This window comes from Artemia franciscana, chromosome 2 (assembly GCF_032884065.1).
Source record: "Artemia franciscana chromosome 2, ASM3288406v1, whole genome shotgun sequence".
In the NCBI taxonomy this organism is placed as follows: Eukaryota; Metazoa; Arthropoda; class Branchiopoda; order Anostraca; family Artemiidae; genus Artemia; species Artemia franciscana.
This window is the reverse complement of record NC_088864.1, coordinates 18,667,552-18,682,698: the sequence shown is the minus strand read 5'-3', so window position 1 is coordinate 18,682,698 and position 15,147 is coordinate 18,667,552. Positions and strand designations below refer to the sequence as shown.

The window sequence follows — 15,147 nt, the reverse complement described above, 5'->3', positions numbered from 1 at the left end:
AACTTATAATTATTTGAAATGAAAAACAATCGTTGACATTGTAAAATCTTCAGATTTTAGTTGTCACAATTTAGTTGTAAAAAAAATGCTATTTTTTTAAAATTATTTTAATGAAATTTCAGTCTCTAAATCACTTTTTGGATGCTAGAATCCCTCCTCCCCCAAAATTCCCCTGAGTTTGTTCTTTTTAGCAAGTCTTATTGATTAAACGACAAGCCCAACCTCCTAATATTTGCATCAACATAAGTAGCCTATATTATTTCATAGTGGTAGCTGACCCCCCAACCACACTGTACTTCATGGCTGAAAGCCATAGAAGTACATCAGCCATCATGAAAGCCATGAAAGCCATCAGCACCGCTGCTTTGGACTGCGGATGCTTGTGTTGCATTTTTTTTTCTTTTTTAGTGATAAATAATTAAATTATGTTTCAAAATTTGCTTCTACTAAATTGCAAAAAAAACATATGGAAAAACTTTAATAAATTACTTTATCACTTTTAAATTTTTATTTTTTAACATTTAAAGACGAGGGAAAACAAATTAATATTCAACGCAAGTTTAGCGTACTTTTAAACTATAACGAATTCTATCAGTATTTTTAGAGGTTCCCTTAAGTGTTTAAATTAACTGAGAACTCTTGAAGGATCTCCAAAAGGGAATAGAAACAGATGCTGAAAAACTCGTCGCTATTTTTTACTTCGGCTTTTAGTGAGCGAGTTTTTAATTAGAAAGCTTTAAAAAAAAATGCGATTTTGGGGAAAGTAGATTATCATAAAAAAAAACAGAAAAAACTGAATCATGTGAAAGATATTAGTAATTTGATGGAATAATTGTGTAAGTTAGGAAATTTGGTCTAAAAAAAAATATTAAAGTTTGTCTTTATAAAGTAACAATATCTTAGTTAAAGATTGTTGGAGGAGGGGGGAAATACATGTAGGTGAAACTAAAATAGAAGTTAGACTGGAAGAAATGACCTATCTTCAAATCCTCCTTCAACTGGAGAATACTCCTGCCTCTAGAACTGTGTAGGTAGTATATAAGCGGAATAGATCTCCTTCGAAGGAACTTTTCTCTTTCCCTGAACAACTAGGAAAAATTGAATGAATGCTTTACTGTTCCTGGCAAAGTCTAGCACCATAGGTAAGTGTACCATGAATTGATCTTAGGGGCTTGATGTCTTGAAGAAAATCTCTTTTGCCTATAGAAACTGATGAAGCTGCCTAACTTACTATATTTGAAAGGGTTTTATCAGCGAAGATGGCAGATAGCTTTTTTGGATCAGATCCAACCGACTGGATAAAAACCACCCAGCTAAGAGCTTGGCAATAGCTCTGCATCAGAAAAAGTTCAAATTCGAGAATCAAAACTGCGCTTGAGGTACTTTAAAATTAGTTGTTATGAAATCTGGGAGATAGAGGTCGCAATCTTCTCGTCGTGCTCCTGAAAGTGGGAGGTACAAATAGAGGCACTACTGAAACCGTCCTGAATATTGAACTGTATGCAACTGGTGCCAAAGCAAAAGCTGCGAAAACCGCAAGTTTTTTTTTTACAAAACAACAGAGATTATACTTGAAAAAAAAAATGCATATTAAAATTATGTATTCTCTTTCCTGGATTAATATTTTTGACAAAAGACAAATCAAGTTTGAATTGACGGAGTTATTTGTCTCTCTTGAATTTTTTTTTTATGTCTCTTGAAAGTTATTTGTCTCTCTTGGAAATTGGCAATCATAAAGTACCTTTTAGTGATTTTTTAAGATTTTGTCTAGCTCCAAATCAAGGATGTATGCAGGATTTGTTCAGGGAAGGGGGGTACAATAAAACATCAAAAATTGGTTCATATTCATTTTTATTAGGTTTTTACGAGCCGGACAACCATTTCGAGGGGGGGAATTTAAACCCCGTAACATAGCTCCAGAATACGATTTTGTTTGTAATACAACTTATTTTGAAGCTATCATAGGAATGCACAACCATTTCTTGTCAGTCAATATTTGTTAATCACCATAAGTAAACACAAAGCATTAGTCAATTCGGTTTAAAAGAACAGGCCTATTTTTGCTGAAGAAAAGCAGAAAGCAGACCAGCAGAGTTGAAGCACAATTTTAACACGGGAGTAAAGGGCACTTTACTCCCGTGTTAAAACACGGGAGTAAAGTGTTTTAAGGGCAGAAATCGTTCTGTCCTTCTTTCGGTACTTATATGCTATGGGTGGGCTATGATCAGCCATTGTGTGTATCAAAAGTGTTTAGTTCAAGTAGGGTGAAAATAACAATTTTAAATGGGTATTTCTGTTTAGACAAAATAAGGAAGGTTTGATCTGAGGCGAGAGAACTGACCAAGCAACACTAACATGCAACTATAAACATTAAATTTTTTTAACTCTCTTAAAAAAATGGCCGGTTTCCGTGATCCTTGGGTATTCAATTCAGTATTTGCGAGTGCTATCGGAAAAAGCAAGGTAACCAACATAAAGTAAAGAAAGTGGCGAATTTGAATATAAAGCTTTGGCTTTGACTTTTGTGTACGGGACAAAAATACCCACTTCCATTCTTGGGGCTGCATGATTAGTGTAGGCCCAATAATTGAATAATCATGCGCGGCGCAGAATGGAATCTAACAATATCTCTGGATATGAGGCTCCATTTTTTTCAGCACAGCGACAGTTGTACAAGATTTTACGAGCGGTTGAAACGAACTTCTTTTCCGGGTTATAAGAAATGAATCAAAGTTTTACACTACAATTTAGTTATGATGAAGTTTTGACTCTAACATGGACTCCTTTTTCATTAAAGCTTGAATTTTGAAAAACCTTTATTTTACAATTTGCTCTTCATATCTCCAGGGGATTGATTCTCCCACATCATGATTTTGACAGCCATAACTGGCTTTTGTCCATCCATTCTCAAAGCCTATTCCACGAAATATCCAAACTCATTGTCAGACACTGCGCAGACCGGTGGCCACAGCTAGCAGTAGTGGGCCTCTGTTTGTGCCTCCCAATGTCAGGAGCACGACGAGAAGATTGTCACATTGTATTTTTGTTTTCTTTACATTTTCTTTGGTTTGGCGCAAAAAATGGAGCATGAAAAGCGACACAAGATCTATGACATTTCTTTTTCTTTACTGAAATGTCCAAGATAACTTTTAAGACCAGATCGGCAACTTAGGGCGAATAAGAAAAATCTATCTCCGAAAAATATTTCCTATCACCAAGTTTCCCTAAAATCAAACATCTTAATCGAGTATCCGTCGACAGGAGAAAATGCAGACCGATTGTAGAATATTAATTCGAAAGTTTGGCTTTTATGTGTGATGGGCGTTGTGTTAGTCAATAAGCTATTTATAAGTCTTTTGGCCAATTGGAAAAGTCCAGTTCAAGAACTGTGAAATAAAAACAAAACTCTTTGGCAATGATTATATCTATTTTTCAGGCTGATCAAATATGTTATGCTGTTCTGTGCGTTTTCTCGTATGTCGCTGCCAATATGCAAGAGAAGAAATAGAGAAGTGCCAATGATGGATTTTGTTAATAGGCTTTTTAAATTAATGCTATTTTAGACGTATCATAATTGGAGTGAAGCAGTGTTGTTTCGTTTTTTAATTAAAATATCAGCGAAATAATTTTCGTAGTTTTACTTAACTGTTTTATTCAATCGCATGATTTGAAACATTAAAGCTTAGAATTATTCGTACTTCGTAAATTTTTCGCCGTTTTTACAAACTTATTTAGACATTGTTTATGTTTGATCAGATTTTGTCTTAGAGATGGATGCTTTCATTTCAAATGTGCCATTAAACATCTCTACGATGTTTCACTGCCCCACTAGCGGCGAGAGAAAAAAAGAAAAAAAAAAGAAATATCACTGCTTCCAATGCGAAAGGTGATTTTCCTTGTTTTATAAAATGTCAACAAATTCGTTTTCGAAATAGACCTTGACCATTAAGATTAACGGAAATGGTAGTTACCATTCCTGAATCAGCTTCAAACGGCAATCCTTCTTCACCTGACAGTTTTTTTTTGTTTTGTTTTTTTTCAACACGTTATAAAATTTTTGACTGCTATGAGCTAGAGTTCGTTCTTTATTAGGGTGCATCTAACTTTGCAACCATCATTTCATAGCGTTAAATTCCAATTTTACGGTGTTTTAATAAAATCAGTGACTTATTGCTGAAATGATGCATTCAGTTTGAATTTTAGATAACTAAACAAAAGAAAGATTTACTAAGTTCATACTTTGCAACATAAATGTCAAATTCACGGTTTTACAGAGCTTTTAAAAAAGAAGTTAATATTGAAAATTGCCAAATCTTCTCCAAGATGTACTCAGAAATGATGTCAGCATATCAGTTCAAGACATCTGGCCATCTCTTATAAAAAAAAAAATGAACGTAAAAGGTTTCGAATCTGGATTCCTTTAGTAGTTCATCCAGAGGTGCCTTCCCCCATTACACTTCCTGGCAGAAGGGCCATGAAAGGGACATCAGCACCACCGGTAGGGATAGTAAAATCCGATGCCGTATTCTTTACCTTTTTCTTTTACCAGTGGCGCGCCATACCGATGAATTCGCTGAGAAAAAAAAACTACATTGGTTTTTATTCAATAAAGGTTGCCTATCATGTATAATTATCAAACTTTACTATGCTGAACAGTGAGATTTTTTTTCTTTTGTGTGTGTATTATTTGTTATTATATACTAGCTGTTGGGGTGGCGCTTCGCGCCACCCCAACACCTAGTTGGTGGGGCGCTTGGCCCCCCCAAAGCCCCCCCGCGCGCGTAAGTCGTTACGCGCCATTGTAGTTGTGTCCCTGTGTCCCACCTGTGAATATAGATAGATTTATATATGTGTTTCAAACTACGTAAAAATTGCGAATATACAACATTCTTGGCTTTCCCATTGTCTGTGCATATACAAAGCCGTATGTACTAATAATGACGTCATATGCAAACGCTCTTTTTACAAACAAACAAACATGCATACACACAACTCGTTTTATATAGATAGATAGATAGATAGATACAATACAAATTAACTGCGTAAAACTTGCGAATATACAACATTCTTCGCTGTCCATTTGTCGCTGCATATAAATACATTGTCAGGTTTACCGACACTCGAACATGCAACGTACAATTGTCCATGGGAAAAACAATCAGTATTAAGATCTATACCACATTTTTCTAATGATTGACCTTGAGCTTTGTTAATGGTGATTGCAAATGCTAATCGAATTGGGAATTGCAATCTTTTAAATTGAAAAGGCAGATCCGTTGGAATCATGGGAAATAAGAACAGCCTCACCCTCAAAAGGCCCTGTCAAGATTTTGGCCTCAATTAGGTTTTCCATTGTTTTTTTTACGGCAAGTCGCGTGCCATTGCAAAGCTTTGGTGGGTTGATATTTCTTAAAAGTATTATTGGTACGCCTATTTTTAGTTGTAGCACGTGTGGTGGAAACCCTGAAAGATCCACGGAATTTAAAAATTCAGATGGATAATTAACCGCTTCATTTGGTTCCAAAACTGTGTCGACTGACTTGTAAAGGACTGCCTGGTCTCGAATCTTGGTCAAAACAATATTGTTGATTTCGTGGACGTCTATATTTTTGGGTGCGAGAATCGCTCATGTAAATGTAATAAATAAATCTGGACGACCATAGAGACGAACATACGCAATAGCATCTTGAGCATATTCATGCATATGACGGGGACTGCCAGCATATGACGAAGGTAAAATTGTTAATCTTCCAACGTTTGTGGTATTACCGTCATTTATAACTGCATCCCACAAATGAATGTACTGTTCAGAGCGGAGCTTGGTCTGATTCAGGCGGATATATAGCAAACGTTCTGATTCAATTTTAGCATACATATCAACGACGAATTGGTGAAACAATTCACGGCATTTTAAAATATAATTTTCTTCATCCTGCCGAATCATTAGTCTATAGGAATAATAATGCATTGCACTGCATTTCTTATTCATTTCTTTGTTAGTGGCTGGATTCATCAATTTAATATTAAAGTGATAGCCGTCGGCTCCATCCCAAAAAATGATAGGATATTGTAGGGCATCGTAGCATCGATGAGTTTCAGCAATTCTTAACAACTGAGCGTTTCATTTATGAAGAATAATATCTCGAGGTAAAAACTGATCACCGACCATAACGATTGCCACTTCGTCGATAGTTGGAGCATTGTATCTACGCACATGTTGGCCAGGAGGCGTTTTGTCAGCGGAAATAACAATTTTATGCGTATCAGTAGGCATCAAATCGATGGCTGTTTTGAACAGACGCACTAAATTATTATTTTCGTGGAAAAGATGTTGCAATTGGGAAACGATTGCCCTTTCAACGTTGGGAGAAATTTCGCAACGTGCATTCAATTCAGAATTTCTATCACTGATGAAGTACAATTGTAAAAATTTATGATTCTCGCCTGAGAATGGTAGAAGGGACCCTGCTCTATGATAAATTTGCCCTTTTACTTTGAAAGTAGACATAAATTGATCTGGATTTTCGATTTGGGCCCCAAACGACGTCATTTGGAAACATGAGTTATATTTTCTGATTTGTGACAAAAAACGCTTAGATTCTGACGTAGTTCCAGTAAGGAAAGTCTTCAATGGCTCTGGTGGTGCAGCCAATAGAGGAAGTTTTTCGCGTTGCTCTGGTAGTTCCTCGGCACGCTTTCTGTTCTTTCTTTCTCTATCAGCCTCAAGCCTGTTTCCTTGCTGTTCTTTGGATTCCTCGGCACGCTTTCTTTTCTGACTTTCTCTATCAGCAGCAAGTTTTTTGGCATAGACTCTTTGAGCATCTTCCTCGGCTGTTGCCATTGTAAGTTCATCAGTCATTTTAAAGTTAAACATTAATAGATTTCTACGTGAACGCATGTCTTAAATATCTTTAATGACGTCACCGTCATAACAAAAATGACGACAACTAACTTCATGACGTCAGTCAACACACAAACATGACGTCACCTGACAGACATATCCACAGACAACTTATTTTTATATATATAGATAGCTTCATGCAGAGTATTTTAAAGTTGTCAGTGAGAAATCACATGCTTGGTTTGATCTTTAAGAGCTTTTTAGTTAGTGAGAAAAGGCAGGAGAGGCTACTATTTCTTTCGGGCTTTTTGTTCTACCAAGGGGAGACAAAGGGTATACCAACGGGAGACAGACCTTGGCATAAGAACAAAAGTTGATAACGCAATAGACATCTAAACTAGAGAAATTTGATGAAAAAGTCCAATCGTCTATTTCAAGCACTTATAGCTCACGATAAGAATAAAATTCACACTCTTTTACTTGTCTCTACAAACAATGTTTATTCTCTCATGAATAAATCTTAGTACACGAATAACATCGTTTCAGAACTCCCGCGGATCGAGGAGCGGATAGGGTGCAAAAAAAATTTTCTTCAGGAATCAGGTACAAATATCTTTGGGGTATGGTTAAGCCTTTTTGGATGAATGTTCTGCAAGTTGAATTAATATTGGTAAGACCTAATTTCTTGTGTAAATAGAACTCGACAAAAATCGATTATGGTGAGAACAGGAATTCTGATTCCTAAATACCGAAACGGTTTTGAGAGCAAAGTTGTTGAATGTTCTATGCCCAGAATTGAATAATCAGTAATTGCGGTGGTATATCAATCTCTGTCATCTATCAATGTACAAAAGTAAACTACACAATATTTGAAGTATAATGTCGAATTCTCGAACGCTGTTTATGACTCTTGATGACTTCAATCCTAATTTAATGGAAAGTCTCCCATCTAGCCAACAAGGAGTTGAAAAGCATGTCCTGCATTTTTTTTTAATATAATTTATCTTACGGTACAAACTCATATATCTTTTTCTGAGTTGAGTATCTAATTCCTCTTCTTCTCTTATTGACAATATTTTGCACATCATCCATGGGATTTTGCACATACAACCGTGTTTATGGGAGAATTTTCATATTAAATTGCATTTACAAATATAATATTAACATTTAACTGGTATTTATTTAGGTGACTGAAATGCTGGGTCATACCCCAAAGTCTATTATTCTAGAAAGTGTAAAAATCGTTGGGTGTGCCTTCTTCCCCTAAACGAAAATCATCTTTTAAGGAGTTTATAACTACTTTCGAGGAGCATACCCGGCTGAAAAAACTCTATTTCAAACAGTAGGCTGCACAAAAAGTGTGGTTCAATCCCGCTTTCTAAGTCTATAATGAGAGAAAGGTTGAGATGGCTAGGGCACGTTCTGCGGATTAAGGATGACAAGATTGCCGAAGGTTGTCCTTTTTGGCCAACCGTCAAGGCTAAACAGAAAGCAGGTTGTCCGCAGTTGGATGGGAGGATGTCGTAAAGAAAGATTTAAGGTAAATGGGAGCTTCCTGGGAGGTTGTAAAGAAGAAGGCTTTGAATAGATTCGGATGGGAGAGGAGCGTGAGTAGCTGTGTTGGCATCAGGCGGCTTGGTGCTGCTCTAAGTTGTTAGAAGCAGTAGTTCGAGGAACATATGTGTATTTAATATAATAAACACTTTAGTTTTACGTTAATTACAAAACGACAGTATTTTCTAAGCTTATTTTTGTGCAAATGTGAATCAATGAGCCCATCTACTCTTGAGGCACTGTGAAGAACATTATTTTATCCCCTTGCCCTTGTGTTGAAGCATTCGTTAGTGAACCGTTCGTGGAAAGAATCATACCTTAGTGTTAAGAGTCTGGAAGGGCAATAGCCCTGATGCCCATACACATAATTTCTGTTTGTTTTAAGTTCTAATTTTGCTCTTTACTTTCATCCGAAAAAACTTTTTTAGAAAGGAAAAAAGTAAATAAATCGAGACTAAAAACCTCCTAAAAAACGAAGACTGACAACCCAAGAAATAAAAATAATAGTTACGAGTAAACACCAAAAGAATACACAATTACTTTGCTTTGAAAACTGATAGAAGTATCCATTTCCAACTGTCCCAGAGCCTTAAGTGTTGACAAAAGACTTGTACTCGGATTAACCTTTGGACGGTGAAGTAATGAATGGACAATACTGACACCTGACAGCAGGTGAGGAAATACTAAGTTTTGACATAATTATTTTTCTATTCCAATATCAAAAAAAATTCTGCAATAATGTTTCTTGTGTTTTACAAAAGATAGAAAACGGAAACACTAAATTTGGCAAACGAAGATTTTGGGACTAAAATTGAAAATCGGCAATCATAAAGTACCTTTGAGTGATTTTTTAATATTTATGTCTATCTTCCAATCAAGGACGCACTCAGGATTTTTGTTCAGGGGAGGGGGGGGGTGGTACAATAAAACACATCAAAAATTGGTTTATATGCAATTTTATTACGTTTTTACGAGTCGGACAACAATTTCGAGGGGGGAATTCAAACCCCGTAACTTGCCTCCTGAATACGACCTTGCTTGCAATACAACTTGTTCTGAAGCTATCATAGGAATGCACAACCCTTTTTCACTGAGCTAGTGGGGTCACTGGATGTAGAGACAGTGCTCCTACACCAAAGCATCTTTCAGGAATAAGGGTTGGGTCCAACCAGAGCATCTAAGTATATCTTTCCCCTGCGGAGGAACTTTAAAAATGAGGACCTTACGGGATGACAAAACACTTGTCTAGTTTACTCCTTCAATTCTGAAGCAATAGGTGACGGGACTGATGGAAAGCGAAGAAATGTGACAACAAATACGTAAAACCTGACACTAGACAGTAGTATTGTGGAGTGTTTCACCAAAGGCAAAAAGTGAAAACAGTAAAATTTAAATTCAAATATATTACAAAGGAAGAAGCAGAAAACAATAATAGACATCATTATTATTAAATTGAAAAAATGAGTCCAATTAGAGAAAATTAGATTGAAGAAAAAAGTAAAATAAAACAAAAGAGAAAGGAAGAAAATCAAAGCATGGCTTCTTAGTCCCTGTATAGTGATCGTGATCTGCTCCTGAAAAAAAAAGGCAATATTATAAAATAGCCCGTAACATAATATTTCAAATAATTACATTTTAGAAATTGTTAAATATAGATAAAGATCCAGGCATTGTCAAATAGGATTAAGGATTAGGCGATTAGAAATAAAGAAATAAGCAATCGCTATCAGCTATGAATAGGCTTGCGAAATCATTTCTAAGATTTGTTCGAGATTTTACTCCTGTAGAATATGACACTAGAAGAAGAAAATTGTCAAATAGACTATAAAAAAAACATTTATCCAACATAAATTGTAAAATAGCAAACAGAAACGTATCAATGTCAAACAGGCTTGGGGGATAGGAAATAAAAAAATATGAAAAAACCTTAACAAACGAAGAAATAATAGGCTATCTATATTGAAGATTGCAAGAAAAATCGCAAAATACTTCAAAATATTGAAAGAGAGCATGGATCCAAAGCATTCCCCAATTGCATTCTTAACAATTGACAACCATGGGTTATATCATTTGCGAAAAAAGATTATCTTGAGGATATATCAACTGGAACAGAAGATCAAAATCAATTACGCATTATTTTTTTTTTGCACATAGACAAACCTGATACATTCTCTCTCGACTAGATCACATACTATTCCTAGATCAGGGCATAAACAAAAAGCTCTGTTTATTTTAAACAAATTTTTATTTTACTTTTCGGCTAGAGCATAATTACAAAATCAAAGGGCATTTGTTGTTTCTGTCTCCCTTTTTGAAGATTATAGTGCCCGAAATGAAAAACATATCCCTACAGTATTTTTTAAACATTTATCACAAATGCCATCTATCCGGGAACTGAGAGCGAAATTATCCTACAGATCGAAATCTCATCACAAAGAAAAGAGCGGGACTGAAGGGTTTGACCACTCGTTTTCGAACCTCCCCCACAGTCCAATTATTGAGCCTGTAACAGGTGAATTTTTTCATCGGCAGTTAACGATAGTGAAAATAAATACAAGGCTTAGATTATTCTTAAGATAGTCTGCTCTTAAAAAGGGGATGACATTTTAATTAGGACTTTTAACATGACTTTTAATATGTCGATGACTTTTAACATGTCGTAGGTAGTCCCTGCATAGCCTATTTGAAAAAAAAAAATTACAAAATGGTTCAAGATCTCCAAAATTTTGGTTTCTTATTGAGTAAAATGTTTTTCATCCCAAGTCACAAAATGTCACAATTTTTGTTAACAGATATTGCTGAGACTTTGGGTACATTTCAAGGCCGTATCCAGGAGAGAGAAATTGAATTTGAACCCCTCGAAATTTTTGTGCGACTCGTAAAAACCTAACAAAAATGCATATAAACGAATTTTTGATTCGTTTTTCAAAGTTCCATTGTAACCCCCCCCCCCCCCCGCAAGAACAAAATCCTAGATGCACCCTTGTTACAGTTAAGGAGGTTATTCTAACAGGTAAGAAAAAACGAGAATTTTCAGCCTACTATAGTTTCTGGAAGTTATTGTGTTTGCTTTTCTGCTTTTCTATCTTTTTTGTTCTTTCACCTTCTTTTTCTGTTGATTGTAAGACTGGTTATTAATATAATTTAATTCAATTTAATATAAAATAGTTAGGGTTACTTCAAAAACCTTTTATTTCATGTATTTGTCTTCCTTTAAGAAACTGTCACCAATTTCTGGAATTTCTTCAAGGTCTAAGAAATTAGAAATCTAGTATTATTTTTTCGACCTTTACTCACAACTCTTGATTTCACGTTTTTCTCTCAGAATGTACTCAGTCAGCCATACTATCAAGGCATGGATGCTACTTTAAGAGAACCTTGGTAAAGTTTGACTGAACATATTTTTACTTGTCTTCAATGTCGACAAAATTACACTAGAAAAGTTGAAACAGGTTATATTTCAAATGGAGAGCATAAACAATATTAAAAAATTTTAGAAAAATGATCTCGATAAAGTAAAGGTGCATACGTCAACGCTGTTGTAAAATCAGCGTTGACTGATGTTTATTAATATCATCTGCTTGAACAAAGCACATTACGAAGAAATACATTTTTTTTTTAGCACATACAACAGAAGGAACAGCTTGAGCAGTTTGCTGGTTTAAAAAACTTACAAAAACGAAAAAAAAAATTGGTTCAGCCTGATAGCAAAAAGCTAACCATGAAACGGGAAATTCTACACCACTGACAGTCTTACAGTGTCACCATTAGTGGCAGATCCACGACACGGCGATCCACCTGATTTGGGAAGATTTATGTTTGTTCAGTTATTTCTTAATTTTTATACTTTTACTTATTATAAATGACTTATAATAAGGTAGTTTAACTTATAAAAAAGGCAGTTTAAGTACTAGTCTATATTCTAGCCTATGAGCCTGTTGAGCAAAATAAATTAAAAAATAGGCAGCCGGTACCCTTCCCATAATCCTGACTGATCAAACTTTTTACTTTTATCTGAAAAAACTTCGTTTGTAGAAAGTTTTCTTTTAACTAATCCCCTAATAAAAACACAATGCAAAGCTGTGACATTTACTAGGCTATAATTTCCTCGAGGGCCGCCACACCTCCATGTCACCATGTACTGCTGTTTGCAGTCACGGCTAAAGTTAGGCAAACTCGTGAATAGTCAACTCCCAAGCTATTATGAATCCGCGTAAGAGAAATAATTTCAGTGCGTTTCAAGCATCAAAGTCATTCTTTGCTTTCGTTTGACAATTTTTTGTTTACATGAAGTCGATGGTTTGAATGAATGAATGAATAATGTGCTGACCTGTAACGGCTTCTTTCATAGGGCGGTATATTAGCTTCACGTCCACGGCTTCGACCGTAGTTCTCCTCGTATCTCATAACTGGTGACCTGGACCTGAAATGTTACACGCATAAGAAAATTTAAAACGGTAATAATATTAGAAAAAAACTATTATAATTCTCATTTTGCGTTGTCTTAAAATTAGTTCTTATTTTGTCCAATCAAATCCGTTGTTTAACAAACAAGTGAAAATTAGGCATTTTTCACTTACTAAGGCTAAAAAGCGAAATTGGCTCAATCAGTCATTGTAAGGGGCGCAATATTAGCTGCATTACGGAATCACATATTTAATTACGTTATCTGTCCAGAATAAACAAAATATACCTATATAATTGGTAATGTAGCAACTCCCAGCCAATCACTGACCTGAAAAAAAATCATGTGATGGTACGCGACCGTACCTGCAGTGACCATTTCTCACATGCAAAATCAGAGTCCGTTGGTTTAAGATCCTCACCAGTGAGTTAAATTTTTTTTTTTTGGGGGGGGGTCTTTTGTCCAACAGGCCATGCTGGGAGTGGTTCATATTTCATTTCAATGATAGAAATAATTAATCAAATGATTAATCAAATCTAATCTGACATCAAACAAACACAGTAGCGTTGATGCATCACAGCAGCTAACTAATCCGAATCATATGGCCAAGTTTGGCTCAAACACATGGCCATTTTGTTACAGAAAAATCTGAACCTGGACTACTTATATGCTAGAATATTCCCCGTTAGAATGAAGACACAATAAGTTTCATTTAAGGAGACCTTCCAGACTGAAATGTTTGGAATAGAACTGGCAGGTAAAAAACTGACCCAAATATAGAGTAGATATATGCAACTTAATTGATAACAACACGCGTGGTTCAGGGCTCTTCGTATTAACATTCTCTTATTTAAATAGCTACTGTAGCACTCAAAATGAACGCTTAACTATGCTACTTTTATAATCGCAAAAAAATGCAAAAAGAAAACTTGTTAAAAGCGCCAATTGAATGAAAATATTAACAGAAGATAAAGAAGTGAGTTGAAATACTACGAAGCATTGAACAAATTAGCATCAAATGGAGATCCAATTACCCTGATATGGACTCTAAGATTGAACCTAGAGTCATGGTTGAACTTCATTGAAGTAATGACTCTGGGGCTGTTACAGTTCTGAAGTTTGGGTTTAATGATCACACATTATTATAAATCTTATTTTATTTATGTATGTGCTTTCGCTGAGGATAGCCCTTAAAGAACGCCGAAACATCCATTTAAGGTTAAAAATCTTACTGTCTTAGATTAAATTTTCCACCTTTATTTGTTAGTATGGACTCCCAGCCTCTCTACAATCGTAGGTAATGAATTGGCCGGTGAAGCAGATAAGGCTGGGGCATTCACTCATCTTACAGACTGGAATCTTCCTTTCATTTGCTGGAGATCATGAATAAGAAGATGGAGCTCTGAGGGTATAGCGAAATTGTCCCAGAAAAATGATGTACAAAGAAATAAGGAAGTATATTCGAAATTTAGGCAAACACTGGTTACACATCTTTTACGACTTAATAAATCTGAAACACGAATTGCCATTGAAGCTATAACAACTGGTAATTTCCAGAATCATCTCATCCGCATAAGCGGAGCTGATTCCCCGGTTTACAAAAAATTTTAGATGTCAGTGGGAACAAAAAGGCGTCTGATAGAAGGATGCCCAGTCGGGATAAGGTACCAGTTGGAAGAATTTTATACACTGCATTTTAGCCTGGAGGACATATGTAAGGAAGATATTGCCCGACAGCTGATAAGATGGTCAGAATGGGGAAAATTAATTCTTTTGAGTAGGGTGAGAAGACAATGGGCCTTTGTGACACCGTCTCAACTCAATTGGGTGACTCCACCAATAATACAGTAATAATGGTTAGTTTTTTGAAAAGATTGTCTTTGAGGGAGATTTCGGACTATTTACTGATCATCCTCATCATTGGATTTTTTAACCACCACAAACAATTAAATGCAGGCTTAAAGTAGAGAACAGGAGCATCTTTTTAGAATTCTTTATCGGTAATTTGTGAACAATCATGTAATTCTTTTCCTTAATAAAGTGGTCTAAATAGAGAACAGAATCTCTTTTCAATTTCTTCTACAGACAAAATATGTCAAAACAAACTGGTTTATTCGTGAACTTCATTTTTTTTTTGTTTTTGTTTTTTTTTGTTTTACTGATTAAGGTTACGATATAAAACTGGTACTGACCAAAGACTAGAAAAGAAACGTGTTAAACGTGTTAACAATTTGCAAATAATAGCCTTATATGCGTATTTGCCGTATTTTGTGACTAATTGAATCTCAAAGTGTTTAAAATAGTTATTTCCAACAGGTATATAAAAAAACTTGATAATTAAATTAAT

At 35.4% G+C, this 15,147-nt stretch overlaps 2 protein-coding genes across 6 annotated transcripts in view; one reads left to right on the top strand and one right to left on the bottom strand.

Annotated features, from left to right (window-relative positions):
* LOC136038136 (MAP kinase-activating death domain protein-like) overlaps window positions 1-3,626 on the top strand; it is a 219,319-nt gene extending 215,693 nt beyond the window's left edge. For all 4 annotated transcript variants that reach the window (XM_065721193.1, XM_065721174.1, XM_065721183.1 and 1 more), the window contains one exon: window positions 3,437-3,626. In XM_065721193.1, coding sequence (XP_065577265.1) covers window positions 3,437-3,508 — 72 coding nt within the window. In that variant the 3' untranslated portion in view covers window positions 3,509-3,626. The remainder of the gene's footprint in view (window positions 1-3,436) is intronic.
* Window positions 3,627-9,778: 6,152 nt separating this feature from the next.
* Window positions 9,779-15,147, bottom strand: part of LOC136038093 (RNA-binding protein 1-like) — a 29,899-nt gene continuing 24,530 nt past the window's right edge. For both annotated transcript variants that reach the window (XR_010620128.1, XM_065721109.1), the window contains 2 exons: window positions 12,726-12,818; window positions 9,779-9,969 (listed from right to left, as the gene is read on the bottom strand). Coding sequence is in view for 1 of the 2 variants with exons in the window: in XM_065721109.1 (XP_065577181.1) it covers window positions 9,939-9,969; window positions 12,726-12,818 (124 nt within the window). In the remaining variant the exon portion in view is untranslated. The remainder of the gene's footprint in view (window positions 9,970-12,725; window positions 12,819-15,147) is intronic.